The 15929-nt window shown below is 44.4% G+C and overlaps 1 protein-coding gene across 1 annotated transcript in view; it reads right to left on the bottom strand.

Annotated features, from left to right (window-relative positions):
* C9H1orf21 (chromosome 9 C1orf21 homolog) overlaps positions 1–15929 on the bottom strand; it is a 174982-nt gene that overhangs the window by 8716 nt on the left and 150337 nt on the right. Inside the window, exons 4-5 of the mRNA XM_060197823.1 lie at positions 7529–7605; positions 4216–4276 (exon numbers count right to left, since the gene is read on the bottom strand). Coding sequence (XP_060053806.1) covers positions 4216–4276; positions 7529–7605 — 138 coding nt within the window. The remainder of the gene's footprint in view (positions 1–4215; positions 4277–7528; positions 7606–15929) is intronic.

The following is a 15929-nucleotide window of genomic DNA, read 5'->3' as shown; positions in this document are numbered from 1 at the left end:
AGCACAGTGGGTTAAGCGCACATGGCACAAAGTGCAGGGACTGGCTTAAGGATCCCGGTTCGAGCCCCCGGCTCCCCACCTGCAGGGAGTCTCTTCACAGGTGGTGAAGCAGGTTTGCAGGTGTCTATCTTTCTTCCTGCCTTCTCTGTCTTCCCCCTCCTCTCCATTTATTACTGTCCTATCTAACAACAACATCAATAACAACAACAATAATAACTACAAAAATAATGAAAAACAACAAGGGCAACAAAAGGGAAAATAAAAAACTAAAAAAGAAAGAAAGAAATGAAATAAATAAATAAATGAAATAAATAAAGAAAGAAAGAAAGAAAGAAAGAAAGAAAGAAAGAAAGAAAGAGGCTGCCAGGAGCAGTGGATTCATAGTGCCATTACCAAGTCCCAGCGATAACACTGGAGGAAAAAAAAAGAAAGAAAGAAAGAAAGAAAGAAAGAAAGAAAGAAAGAAAGAAAGAGGCTGCCAGGAACAGTGGATTCGTAGTGCCGTTACCAAGTCCCAACGATAACACTGGAGGAAAAAAAAAAAAAAGAAAGAAATTTCAAGCAGGGCCTGAGATAGTTACTCTATCCACATATGTCTCCTTGTGGCTTCACCACTGATGACAGACAGACAGGATGGTTAAGTCCTAATGTGTTGGCTGGTTTATAAACTGTATTTACCTCATGGCATGGAAGCCCGACCAAACCCCAGACAAGTCCTTACTTTGTATTAGCAAGAACTCATTCTATGGGCTTACAAGGCTCTCAACTTTATCCATTATTCAGAAGACTGATTTCTCATGAATGACTGAAACTGAAAGGTATTAAACATGAGCCACTTTCAGCTTTATCTCCATGTCTAGAATTTGTAGCTTCAGGGGGAAAGGGAAGGGAATATAATCCAAGGCTGTCTTACCTTTAATTTACTCGGAATTAAACAGGAATTTGTTGACTATGCATAACCCACCAGACCCTTGTTTGGAATGATGGGCTGCATAGGAAAAGCAAAGGTGCTTTTCATTCATTAGACTCCCAGGCAGGTTCCTTACAGTGTTACTTGTTAATGTATCTCACCTTCTCTCCAGTGGTTAATACACTGGAGGAATGCATAATGGCCCCCCCTGCATATCTCACCTAGCTGGGTGGTGCATGTCAGACTAATGGGCTTCTTAAAGAACCCTGGAGCCTCTCACAGATAGGACAGAGATAGAATACGTGGTCTACCTGTGTTACAGTGTCAGAGAAAGAACTTTGTCAACAGTCAGGTCTTATTCCCAGGAGCATCTTTAGACTTGTTTTTAAATACACACACCTTTCAATTTTGGGGGCAGGGATAGCATGTCTTTAAAAACAGAATCTTCTGGGGGTCGGGCGGTGGCGCAGTGGGTTAAGCGCACGTGGCGCTGAGCGCAGGGACCGGCGTAAGGATCCCGGTTCGAGCCCCCGGCTCCCCACCTGCAGGGGAGTCGCTTCACGGGCGGTGAAGCAGGTCTGCAGGTGTCTATCTTTCTTCCCCCTCCTTTCTCCATTTCTCTCTGTCCTATCCAACAACAAAGTAACGTCAACAATGGCAATAATAACCGCAACGAGGCTGCAACAACTAGGGCAACAAAAAGGGGGCAAAATGGCCTCCAGGAGCGGTGGATTCATGGTGCAGGCACCGAGCCCAGCAATAACCCTGGAGGGAAAAAAAACAAAAAACAGAATCTTCCAGGGGGGCTGGGAGGTTACTCACCTGGTGAACAGGACACCTTAACATGTGCAAGGACCCCAGCTAGAGTCCCTGGTACCATTTGAAAGCACCACAGGCAGCACTGAGGGGAACTCCACGAATGGTGGAGCAGTGCTGTGGTGTCTTTCTCTCTCTCTAATTCCCCCTCTGTCTGAAATTAAAAGGAAAAAGAGTCCTCTGGGAACAGTGGAATCACATAGGCAGAGATCCCACCAGGCAAAAATAAATACAATAAAAATAACAAGAGCTCCCCCCCTCCTCTGAATTTCCTACATAATTGGAACTTGGTCCTAAAAGCACCAAAACTTTAAAAAGAATGTTGACATAGTTGTTTCTTTGTTGCGCCTTCTGTGCTTTAGCAATTGGTCACATTTCCTGGATCTCAGTCTGCCCACCTCTGGGAGCTGGATCAAACTCCCCTTCTGTGTCTCAGTTTCCCTACTTAGAGCCCAACAATGTTCATTCTCAGTTGTCTGTAGCTCTGAGAAACAAATATTCCAGGGATGGAAAACTTGGGAATCAAAACCACAGAGGGGAAGGGGCTTCTGCTGGGTCCCCCAGCACTGGTCTGAAAAGGGAAGCCTGGAGAACTATGTTGGTGGGGATCTCCCCTCCAATATGATTTCACAACTCATTACACTCTGGGAGCACTGAGCTGTGAAAAGACAGGAAGCAAGGCATACAGCCCCTTTCTCAGCGGGATCCCACCCTTCCCCTCCAAGGAACCACAGAATGACATCTTTGTCAGGACACTCTCCATGCTCAGATACAATCCCACACTTGTGTGAAGGATACACTGAGAGCTATAGACAGCAGTGACCCCCCTCCCTTTGAGGCCCCCCACACCGTGGAGGAGTGGAGACTCCAGTAAAAGCAGACAAGGAAGGGGTGTTTCAAGAACACAGGGACATTCAAGGGCAGACTCTTGAGACCCCAGGTCTCTCCAACCATACCCCTGCTCCATGTGGGTTCTGTGGTCAGCTCCACCGTCTATATTCTTTTCTTGAAGACCCAATAAAGTTTATATCAACTGAGAACACATCAGGAAGGTTGCAGGGGTCAGGAGATTCGGCTGCTTTGCTGAAGTGTTTAAGCAGGCTCTTGTTTGCTGACTGACAGACAGGCTGAAGAGTCCATCTACTTCTTCCTTCCCCTGCCTGGGTGACACTGCTATCCTCTGTCCTTTCTGGCTTGTGCCAGTTCATCTTCAATGCCGTGTCAGAGCATATAAATGTTGTTTAAAGAGAGAATTTAAAAGCTGTCTTTTGTTTTTTACAGGTGACCTCTGACTACCAGCCAGATTGTTCCATTGTCAAAAAGCTAGCAGAAGGAAGAGAAATCCAGACAGAGAAAGAAAAGATTTTCACCGTTGTTGTGGGAACAACATATTTCTTTCTATGCTTCTCTTTACTAAAAACAAAATACTATCAGAAGTCAAACAGCTTTAGAACCAATATGTGAAACTTGGTAATTACTCCTAGACGAACATTCCAGCCTGAAAAGTCATGCACTAGCCAATTTCACTAAAAATAAAAATAAATTTATGCTCTTAAATAGACAGGAACAGTCAGAGCACATTCGACTAAACTGCCATTTCAATTCACTGCCCATCTCTCGACTTCATGCTGTTAAGATGTGCTGGTTTTTAAATAGTTAGCATTAGAAAACATGATTGATTATTCATGTAGGGGACCCAGCTCAGTGGGGTGAGTTGACTGCTGAAATACAAATCAATTGAAGACCTCCATCATATGATCTATACAACTTAGGAATCCAGAGAGAAATACTCAAGACAGTTCCTTTTCTGAGAAAGGTTCTGGCTGCAACAGTCAGGCAAAGCAGTGTCAGGCACCAGCAGCACCTGCTACATCCTGGAAGGCTCTCAGGACACGTTGTTTGCATGTGGGGTCAGTGTGGCCTTCTTGCAGATGGTTTCCCATCTCTAGGCAAAGGCTCCCCCTTGGCCCTGACACTGTACACAGCCCTCACTGATGGCCACCTAGCATCCTGGATGCCCAGGACACATTCTCATGGCCACAGTCTGTTTTTTAAATAATAATAATAAAAAAACCCAAACATTTTAATTATTGCCACAAGGGGTATCGCTGGGCCTCAGTGCCTTAATGATGAATTCCCTGCTCCCTTTGACTTTTTTTTTTTTTTTTTTGTGGGAGGATAGTGAGAAGTTGAGAGAGAATAGGGAGAGGGAATGAGACAGAGAGACACCTACAACAGTTCACTGCTCATGAAGCTTACCCTCTGTAGGTAGAGCCTGGGGGGGGGGGGGATTGAACTTGGGCCCTTGTGCATGGTAAAGTGTATGCTTAACTGGGTGTGTCACTGTCCAGCCCATCATTTTTGGAGTGGGGTGGGAGCAGGGTTGTTTTAAATCTCTACCTCCTCCCCCTACAAGAGCAGCTCTGCAACATGGAAACCAGAATTCTATTCCATTTCCTTTCGCACAAGGAATCTATTTCCTATCTTACCTTTTCAATCTTTTCATCCAGCATCCTGAAGAATTCTTGTTGGCTCTCTGAGATGTGCATGCTGGAAGACAAAGAGTGGTTGAGGGCAAACTTCCATGTTCTGAGGCCTGAATCCATCACTCAACAAATGCCAAGGCCCTAACCTTGGGAGCAGGTGCTTCCCCCCACCCCCACCAGAGCACTGCTCAGCTCAGGCTTATGGGATTGAACCTGGGACCCTGAAGCCTTAAGCTTGACAGTCTATTTTGCATAATCATTAAGCTATCTTCTACCCCCAAGGAGCAGATGCTTACTCTACATTTTCCCCCTTAAAATAATCTGCAGTCATATCAGACATAAATGTCACTCCAATGACCCTGCCAGTGTGGGCCACACTTGTCTCCTGTCCCTGTGATTTAAAGGGACTGGCAGCAGATGAGCCTGACATCACCCCCAACCCTTCTTGCACCTGCGGAGACCTCTCTGGAGGTGAAGCCCCACCCCGGATGTGGGAGTGAATGGGGAAGAGTGAGCAAGGAGGAGTGCCTGTACCCCCTGTCACCTGTGTCACCAGCAGAGGGAGCGGGTGGTGGTGACATGAGAAGGCAAGGAGGACAGAGAAGAGTCACAGAGGGGACTGGTGTGTAGAGGACAGGGCTGAGAGGTGATGGATCTGATGCTTTAGTTTTCCTTGCAAGTGGTTGTGGAGTTCTCAGTAGACTCAGAGGGCTGCAGAGAGTCCAAAAACTCCCAGTTTTCCCCATGAAATGTGACTATTTATTTATTTATTTATTTTCCCTTTTGTTGCCCTTGTTGTTTAACATTGTTGTGGTTATTGATGTTGTTGGATAGGACAGAGAGAAATGGAGAGAAGAGGGAAAGACAGAGAGGGGGGAGAGAAAGATAGACACCTGCAGACCTGCTTCCCCGACTGTGAAGTGACTCTCCTGTATGTTGGGAGCCGGGGGCTCAAACCGGGATCCTTAGGCTGGTCCTTGCGCTTTGCACCATGTGCCCTTAACCCACTGTGCCACCTCCCGACTCCCGAAACGTGACTATTTCATGCACAGGTTGTGGTGGCTGTGGTTCCAGAACAGCCCCTCCCCAGAGTCTATGAGGTAAGAAGTACCCCTGACCATTCTTCCCTACCCAACAATCATGCTGCCTCGTCCTTCAGGAGTTGCCAATAGGGGCTCAGGGACCCCCCCCCCCCGAGTCTCTCTGTCCCTTATGACAGATAATGGGGCTCAAATGAGATCAAATGTCTTGTGTGTGAAATCAAGAGTTAGAGTTTGGAAGTACAGAAGGAAAACAATGCAAACACCCGATACCAACAGCCAACCTTCACAGTGGTCACACATGGTCACACTTAGCATGGAACTTCTGGCCAACTTAATATGGTCACTGTACTAAGGTCATGGTCCTCTGCCAGGAACCAGTGATCTTTCACTGGAGGTCAAAACCGGGGATGATGGCAATATTGCAGGTGTTTCCTCTCTTTCTCAAGCTAGACAGAAAAATCATTTCAAGTTGCTGGGTTTTTTTTTTCTACCCCCTCTGAATTCTTCCTCACTACTTGAAGTGTCAAAATATTTCTCATGTGAGCCAGCTGGGATGCAGACCTTTCTAATCTGTAAGCTCTGTAGCAGAGGGTCCCTCCTAAACATGACACAGCCCTTACTTAGTGACCTGACGTCCTCAAGGCTTGTTGAGCGGCTCCTCAAGGCTTGTTGAGCGGCTTCTGGGATGCACAGCCTGTCCTCTGTGTACCAAAGGGCCCCCACTGTTTTCATTCTCTGTCTCCCTGGGGGCAGTTCATCTCACCCCCCTCTTGTCTAAAAGTCAGTCCTCCTTGATTTTTCCCTTCAGTTGCTGCTTCTCCCCCGTGTTTGGAAGCAGTACAGTCACATTTGTTAGAGTTATATCTAAAGTTCATATAAACACAGCCCAGGAAGAATGAGTGGGTGGAGCCCAGACTGCTCAGACACTTTTTGTGTCTTCTACCTGTTGTTGGTCAAGCTCTGTAAAGATGGGGTCACGGGACATCTTAGGGCCTTGATAGGACAGGTGTGAAGATATCTCTACCCCCCCCCCCCCCCCAGGCCGGGCTAGCTTCGCGGGCGGGAGAGAGACGACCAGGAACTCATGGCTGAGCTGGGAACGCAGTTCAATCTTTACTGAGCGGGAATGCAGTTTGATCTCTCTCTAATCACAATCCTGTCCTATCTAATCACAATCCTGTCCTACTCTCCTAAGGCTGAAGTGTCAGGTCAGAAGAAGATGTAGGACAGGGGGTGGGGAGAAGGAAAAAGCACGTGAACCAGTGGAGATTAAACCAGTGCGGGTCTCAAAACAATGATTATGTAAATAGACCACAGAGTTAAGCAATGCAACAGAAGGGGTCTTTGAAGCAGACCAACATTTCCCCCTTTCTTTTTAACTAATGGTCATAGTTAAACCCCATCCTCTATCCATAGATCAAAGGCAATTGCTATCTGTACAGTGTTTATCTCTTCATATATTTCTTTAGCTATAATCTATAAACAAGGAGTGGGGCCATATGCCTACATACAATTTTACTAGATAATGCAAATTGCTTTCTAAAATCATTGCATCAGTTTTCACTACACTGGCAGGGTTAGGAAGATAGAAGCTTCGAACTCCAGCTGCACAATCGGTTAGCATGCAGTACTTATACAAGAATATAGACGCTTCCACATCCTGGCCAAAAGCCTTTTGTATTGCCAGCATTCTAAATTCTTGTGAAATGTCCTTCTTCATAGGTATTAGCCTTCTCTGGTTGTTCAGGTGTTTGGCCTGTTTTCATATGAGTTGTCTTTGTTGGGTTGTAGAGTTACTAATTTCCTGTGCTGCAGATATATTCAATCATTCTGTGGATGTTGACTCTCATCCAGTACATTGTGATAAACAGAAGTTCTTGACTTTAATGCAGTCACTAATTGATCATTGTCCTAGCAGCCTTAGTGACTTGTTCAAAGTTCTTTCTTTCTCCATAGTCATAAAGACATTTCTCATTGGGAGCCAGCAGTATGGCTTAGTGGTTGAGTGCACTCTTGCCTGCATGAGTTTGATTCCTAGACCTGGAAAGATACTGACCTTTCAGGGATCTAAAACTCCACTGACCTGAAATGTTTATTCTGTCACACAGGGTGGGTCTGTTTTAGGGCCTCTGTTTTGTCCCCTAGACCACCCCACTCTGCCTCAATTGCTGCAGCTTTGCGAGTCTCGATTATGTGCTAAGCAGAATGGAATCCACTTGGGAAATATTTTTCACTTTCAAAACAACAAAAGGAAAAGAGGAACTAGAACTTACTTTGCTCTGGGTTGATGAACCAATCCCGGAACTTCTTTATTAGTTTTCAGTCTTACATTTGAACTGGCACTTTTTTCCTAAAACACAGAAACACACATGTGAAAGGTTATCAGCAGCCCTGACACAGGAGCAAGCATTTGCACCTCTGTAGTGTTGGAGCTGTTTGGGATCCTCCGCGGCTGCTTTCTCTATGAGATGAAGGTCCTTGCAAAGACACTGCGCAGGCAGGGAAGGACCAGCTACCTGCCGCCCGGAGAATGCTGATGGGGCAAGAGGAGCTGCCTTTTCAACAGCTCCGACTCTGTTTTTAAAAAGATGTGCAACTAAGGTTTTTTTTTTTTTTTTAAGGTGGAGTTTCTACAGATAGCAAGAGAATCAAAGAACAGAGGAGTCTAGTGTCCAAAAGTGCAGTGTCCAAGACAACTGAAGCTGTTGTTCTTCTGCCTAGGAGGGAGATGAGTGAATTTCATTTGAAAAGACAACCACAGCTATTGAGACTCCGGGTTTGCACAAGACCCTGGCAGAGACAGTGACAAGAGCATGCTCCAGAAAGAATGGATAACCTCAGCCCACAACAAGTACTGGATTAAGTTCAATTTAATTAATACTATCTAACATGCAAGTCTGCAGCCATGAAACTCTTCTCTGGCTTTTAGCTTGATTTTATTATTATTATTATTATTGTTAATTATTCCTCCCAGTGTTCCAGCCATGGAGGAAGGACATACTCTCAAATAAAATACCAATATATCAGAAAGTATACTGTTTCAACATATCTGCTGTTTATATTTTTACCAGTACTATTTTGAACAAATATTCAAGATACTTTATACTCTGCTCACAAACATGGGTGAGGTATAGAACTGTACTCCATAATCTCTTTCTTTATTGATTTTGGATAGTGACTGAGAAATTGAGAGGGAAGATGGAGCTACAGAAGGGAAGAGAGAAACACCTGCAGCACTGCTTCACCATTTGTGAAGTTCCCTCATAGATGGGGACCAGGCTGTTACTCCACGGGGACAGGGTCCACCTCTTTCTCAGACTCCAGTATCTGCTAGGGGCCAGAACCTCACTGTAGGCACTTGTCGAAAAATAAGCAAGGTCAAGGTCAACATATGATGAACTTCCAAGATAAAAAGAGCTCAAATGTCATCTCTCTGTAGAAGTGGACCTGCATTCTTTTTACACTTTGCTCTGATTAAATATGAGGATGGCTCTATTTGATATAACAGAACCATTTATATAACTTCTCCTTTTTGTTTTTAATGTAGTGTTGGAGGCTTCAAGCATTCTTATCATCACCACTAAGTGGCCTTTACAACGAATTTTTTCTTCCATTAGTTTAGAGAGAAGAGAGACATGGTTCCTTGTGCGTATTAACATGCACAAGGAGCCAGGTTCAAGCCCTCGGTCCCCACCTACAGGGGAAAGCGTCACAAGTGGTGAAGCAGTGCTGCAGGTGTCTCTCTGTCTCTCTTTTCCTCTCTAACTCTCCTTCCCTTTCACATTCTCTCTGTTCTAGCAAAATAAATAAAGTTTAGGGGGTCGCGTTAACCCACACAGCGGGTTAAGCACACATATTGCCAAACACAAGGACCCGGGTAAGGATCCCGGTTCGAGACCCCAGCTCCCCACCTACAGGGGGGGGAGTCACTTCGCAAGTGGTGAAGCAGGTTTGCAGGTGTCTATCTTTCTCTCCCTCTGTCTTTCCTTCTTCTCTCCATTTCTCTCTGTCCTATCCAACAACAACAACAACAACAACAACAACTACAATGATAAAACACCAAGGACAATAAAAGGGGAAAAATGGCCTCCAGGAGCAGTGGATTCATGGTGCAGGCACCAAGCCCAGCAATAACCCTGGAGGCAAAAATAAATAAATAAATAAAGTTAAAAAATCTTAAAGAGAGAGAGGGAGACAGACAAACAGACATGGACATCCTGGTATTGTTGTTAAAATTCGGCGGCTCTAGCTGGCCGGGCTAGCTTCACGGGCGGGTAACAGAGACACGGAGACAACGGCTGGGCAGGGAAGCTGTATTTCTTTATTCAGGAACAACGATTCATAAACTAAACCAAACTAATCACCAAACAGAACTCTGCTGTCTCTTTGCGGCGGCGCAAGCACTCTCTCTTACTCTGGAACTCTGCAACTCGGGAACTCTTCAACTCAGGAACCCTCTCTCAGGGTTCCTTGGGGCGGGGCCAAGCGGGCCGCGAAATTAACTGGACTGATCCAATTCTCTTGGCGGGGGAGGGCTAGAACAAACCAATGTAAAGCATACAACATGGTATCATTGATGTTGCTTCCACCCAGGCTCAAACCCAGGTCATAACACATGGGGGGTGCACTCTAGCTGCTGAGTCACTTCCCCAGTCCTATTATGATCTTCAAGATAAAATAATAACATTTTTGCCATCCTGGTACAACAACTCCATCATCCAAGTGGCCAGTTTTTCTTCTTCCTTTCTCTTATAAAGACAGATAAAGAGGGAGGAAGAGGTGGAGAGACAGAAAGAGAGAAAAGACCCACAGCACACAGTTTCATTGCTTGTGAAGCTTTGCCACTAGTGGTGGGGACTGAGGGCTTGAACCTGAGTCCTCATACATGGTGATGTGTGTGCTCTACTGGGCACATCACCACCCAGCTCTATGCATTTTAAAGGAGTATGTGTTTTAGACTTTTCAGGCTTTCATATATAAGAATTCTCTGGTTGTGACCGGTGGAAAAGAACTGACTTCTTTTCTCACTTATTATTTCTTCCATTGCTTCCTCTCCAGGCGAGTTCTAAATATATCTCTGAGCCTACCCACTGTCATCTAGACCTTTCCATTACCTCTGCGCATCAGAAGATGAGAGAATGAGGGGAAGTCACTGTGTTAATAGTACCCACAGGCTTTCCAGCAGATCATTCTGTCATGGAATGATTACTTTGCAATGTGGACTTGGTCACTAGGTTTCTATATACTGCCTTGACAGCCGATAACCAAAACTGCCAGGCTCCATTACTCATGTATTTTTAGCTCAAGGCTACTGTTTAGCTACAGCACCTAGGTTGAAAAAGCTCTTTAAAGTTGAAATATGGCACTCGGGGGTTTTGCTCTCTCCGATCAACTAGGAAACCACAAAAAATGATCACCTGAGAACGAAACAAGGTAAGACTAGGATTACTTTGGGAACCCACCTACGCTATTTAATATTTACATCAATGACCTCCCAGAAACTTCTTCAAGGAAGTTCATCTACGCCGATGACATCTGCTGTGCAACTCAGGCATCAAAGTTCGACATCCTCGAGGAAACACTCACGAAAGACATGTCTCTGATATCTGATTACTGTAAAAAATGGCGGCTAATCCCTAGCACTGCAAAAACGGTATCATCTGTTTTCCATCTACACCATGCCTTGGCCTCACGTGAGCTTAATGTGCAGCTTGGCGATACGAGAATCCGGCATGAAGCCCAGCCAGTCTATCTTGGCGTTACTCTCGATCGCACTCTGTCACTTCACAAACATCTCATAAAAACTGCAGCAAAGGTGGGCGCGAGGAATAACATCATTGCAAGACTGGCCAGCTCCTCATGGGGCGCGAGCGCTTCCACACTACGATCATCATCTCTGGCATTATGCTATTCCACTGCAGAATACTGTGCCCCAGTATGGTTCCGTAGCCCCCATGTCCACTTGGTCGATTCCAAATTATATTCCTCCATGAGGATAATTTCTGGAACCATCCGTTCCACCCCGGTTCCATGGCTGCCAGTTCTTAGCAACATTGCCCCGCCAGATATTCGTCGGGATGCGGCATCATCTAAGTTCATTTCCCACATCTACACTCGACCGTACCTGCCAATATACGCGGATATCTTCACCCACCCTGTCCAATGCTTGACGTCTCGTCACCCAATCTGGTCCCCTACGCCTACACTAATCTTCTCTGTTCCAGACTCTTGGAAACAGAGTTGGCAGTCAGCTGAGGTAAAGAACAAACACCTCATCACAGACCCCTGCAAGCGTCAACCCGGCTTTGACCTAGCACGTTATGATTGGGCCCTCCTCAATCGCTATAGAACAGGCCATGGCCGGTGCGCCACTATGTTCCATCGCTGGGGAGCCAGAGACGACCCGAACTGCCCCTGCGGCTACAGACAGACTATGATCCACATAGTCAATGACTGCCACCTCTCCAGATTCAAAGGAGGTCTCGAAACTTGACATCAGGCTCAACCTGACGCTGTTGACTGGCTACGGAAGAAGGGCAAACGCTAGAAGAAGAAGAAGGGTGAGTATGGCTCACGGACAGAGAGGGGCTTAAGGACAGATTCCTGGGGCTAAAAGCCTGCACTCAGGAGCGACTGGTACCAGTCTGGCAGTTTGCCAGTTGATGCACCATCTCCAGTCTGAGTTTTATCAACACACCAATTTACAACTGTGAGTCTCCATTGCTGCTAACCCCTCAGACATTGGAACAGCAGCAGGGAAACCCCTTTACTGACATGTTGGTGGGTGGGGGAGTGGAGCAGGGTGACTCAGGAGAAAATCTATACTCTCGGTGGTCTGGAGGTATGGATATACAGTAGGAGCCTTTCTACATTGCTTTCTTGATAAATTAGGAAACACGGTGATTAATTACCTGAGAACCCATCAAATACAAATAGGATTTATTAGGAAACTCATACAGCCAAAAGAGCACTGAATGGCTTGGCTCTGGCTGGTGGTGAAAGGTGTGTGGGAGGTGGGTGGAGGAGATTGGGCCCAGGATTTTGTACCCTCAGGAAGTGGGAGTTTCTTTGCATAACCATTGCTCTATCTACTCCCCACCCTGTTTTATCTGATTAGGCTAAAAATCTACTTATAGTTAAAAAGGCCCCAGGCTCCCATAGCCTGCAGAGAAGACAAAATCCAAAGTCCCTTTAAGATGGGGAAAAAATGGAATAGATAGGCAGGGTTAGATAGCATAATGGTTATGCAAACAGACTCTCATGCCTAAGGCTCCAAAGTCCCAGGTTCAATCCCCTGCACCACCATAAGCCAGAGCTGAGCAGTGCTCTGCTTAAAAAAAAAAGTGAATAGATGGAAAGTTCCTCAAGATAGGGGAGTCCATATATATATACATATATATATATCAGACCTACGACCAACATCATACTCAAGGGTGGAAAACTGGAAGCATTTCCCCTTCAGATCAGATACTAGACAGGACTGCCCACTATCATCATCACTATTCAACATAGTGTTGGAAGTTCTTGCCATAGCAATCAGGCAGGAGCAAGGCATTAAAGGGATACAGATTGGAAGAGAAGTCAAACTCTCCCTATTTGCAGATGATATGACAGTATACATAGAAGAGTCCAGCAGGAAGATTTTGGAAATTATCAGGCAATATAGTAAGGTGTCTGGCTACAAAATTAACATACAAAAGCCAGTGGTACTCCTCTAAACACTAAGGTAGCAGAAGAACACTTCTTCTTCTTCTAGAAGAACACTAAGGTAGCAGAACACTAAGGTAGCAGAACACTAAGGTAGCAGAAGAAGAAATCAATCCCTTTTACTACAGCAACACAAACAATAAGATATCTAGGAATAAACCTAACCAAAGAAGGGAAAGACTTGTATACTGAAAATTATGAGTCACTACTCAAAGAAATTGAAAAAGACACAATGAAGTGGAAGGATATTCCATGTTCATGGGCTGGAAGAATTAACATCATCAAAATGAATATACACAAATTTAATGCAATCCCCATCAAGTTCCCAACCAATTTTTTTAGGAGAATTGAACAAAAGCTACAAATGTTTATCTGGAACCAGAAAAGACGCAGAATTGCACACTCCCAGATCTCAAGTTATATTATAGGGCCATTGTCATCAAACCTGCTTGGTACTGGAACATGAACAGACACACTGACCAGTGGAATAGAACTGAAAACCAAGAAATAAGCCCCCTTACCTATGGACAGCTAATCTTTGACAAAGGTACCCAGACTATTAAATGGGGATAGCAGAGTCTCTACAGCAAATAGTGTTAGAAAAACTGGGTTGAAACATGCAGAAGAATGAAACTGAACCACTATATTTCACAAAACACAAAAGTAAATTCCAAATGTAAAAGCAAAAGACTCTGGGGTGGATGGGTGAATACATGTCCTGGAAAAGGATGACAGAGGACCTAGTGAAGGTTGTATTGCTATGTAGAAAACTGAGAAATGTTATGCATGTACAAACTATTGTATTTACTGTCAAATATAAAACATTAATCCCCAATAAAGAAAAAAATGGTGAATTCCCCTTCTTTAACCTCATCTTGGATGGAGCTTGAAGGAATCATGTTAAGTGAGATAAATCAGAAAGAGAAGGGTGAATATGGGATGATCTCACTCACTAACAGAAGTTAAAAAATACTACCATGATGCTGGCCTGCCTTTGCTGGGCAGATGACCTCACCAATGTGTCCTGGATTCCCACCTCCCCAGAACCCTATCCCACAAGAGAAAGGTAGAGACAGGCTGGGGGAATGGATTGATCTGCTAACATCCATGTTCAGTGGAGAAGCAATTACACAAGCCAGACCTCTGCCCAATTGAAGGAGGGATAGTGAACAAATTCAGCCAGAGTTAAAGGACAATCATTTTGAAAATATTTACATAAAGGCAATATGTTACTGGCACATCCCTCTGTTTATAGCTATCTGCAGACTTTCAGTTTAGGAGTGTTGTGAAGAATGTGACAGGTAAAGAACAAATACCTCTTTTATTTTTTAAAAAAATATCTATTTATTTATTCCCTTTTGTTGCCCTTGCTTTATTGTTGTTGTTATTGATGTCATCACTGTTGGATAGGACAGAGAGAAATGGAGAGAGGAGGGGAAGACAGAGAGGGGGAGAGAAAGACATACCCCTGCAGATCTGCTTCACCTCTTGTGAAGCAACTCCCTTGTAGATGGGGAGGCTGGGGGCTCGAACTGGGATCCTTATGCCAGTCCTTGCGCTTTGCACCACCTGCATTTAACCTGCTGCGTTACTGCCCTACTCCCAGAACAAATACTTCTTACAAATAAAGTGACTAGAATTTGTTTCTTGGCCTGAGAATCTGAAACTACATGTGCTAGAGGGCACTGTTGAACAGGGATATTGTTTCCATCCAGTTCCTAGGATACTGTTTCCATCCAGTTCCTAGGTTTGACTGTGGTGTACAATGGGACAGCGGGGGACTGTCATTTTTTTTTTATTATTTATTAAAACCTGTTTAACTTCAGCCTGCAAAATGTTAGCCCACACACTACTTCACGAGCGAAGACATTTATAAATGAGTTATATACATTAGATGGACAATTCATTCTTTTTCATGCACAGACATTCAACACCCACTGTTTGCTTTTCCACCTATGATTAAAATATAAAGAAAAACATAGGTGTTAAATCCAGAGAAGGTGGCACTGTCTACAGAGCACAACTGATGTTGTAGAGGCTGGTGGCAGGTGATAGGATCTGTGAGCTAAGGAAGCAGAAAATCCAGTGGAACCCAAACACCAGTAATCGGGAAACTTTAGCGCTAACCATTTGGCTCCACAGTTAAGCTAAATGATCCAAGTGCTTGTCAATAAATCATGCTGCAGCAAATATATAGGATTAAGCAAGTTAGGAAGTATAGCAGGGCACGTGTGATGAACTGATAAATACATAAATATCCTTTGACATGCACATACTGGACTGTGTGAGAGGGTGTGTATACACTGTTCTATATAAATATAGAATTTGGTCACATGAGTTCAGTTCAAAAGAGAAAATATGATAGTTTAACATGAAAAAGGTCAACAGATACACAGAGCCACCTCCAAAGGTCATGCAATTAGGAATTAAGCCTGGATATAAATATATACTTGGACCTCAAGGAGAGGTCTAACAAAGTATTTGCTTGGCATGCGTGGTGGCACACCTGGCCGAGCACACTTGTTACCATGTATAAGGACCGGGGTTCAAGACTGCAGTCCCCATCTGTAGAGAGAAGCTTCACAAAGGATGAAGCAAGTATACAGGTCTATCTCTTTCTATTTTCCTCTCTACCTACCCCCTCTTATCTCAAGTTTTCTCTGTCCTATCAAATAAAAGAGGGGAAAAAATTAAAAAAGGAAAAAATGGCTACCAGGAGTGGTGGATTCCTTATGTAGGCACTGAGCTCCAGTGATAACACTGGTGGCAAAAAAAAAAAAAAAAGTTCTAGAGTTATGCCTACTTTAATAGTTTACCAAATTACTTATATACTATGAAAATGCATAATTGGCTAAAATACTTTCAGTAGTAGACATTTACATGTATTTTAATGAGTATAGAAGATTTATTAATTCCCGCCCAGCCCACCTACATTTGCAATAGTACTTTCATACTTGCTCTGCAAAA

Source organism: Erinaceus europaeus, chromosome 9, assembly GCF_950295315.1.
Source record: "Erinaceus europaeus chromosome 9, mEriEur2.1, whole genome shotgun sequence".
In the NCBI taxonomy this organism is placed as follows: Eukaryota; Metazoa; Chordata; class Mammalia; order Eulipotyphla; family Erinaceidae; genus Erinaceus; species Erinaceus europaeus.
The sequence above is the reverse complement of the archived record's forward strand: the minus strand, read 5'-3'. Positions and strand labels throughout refer to the sequence as shown.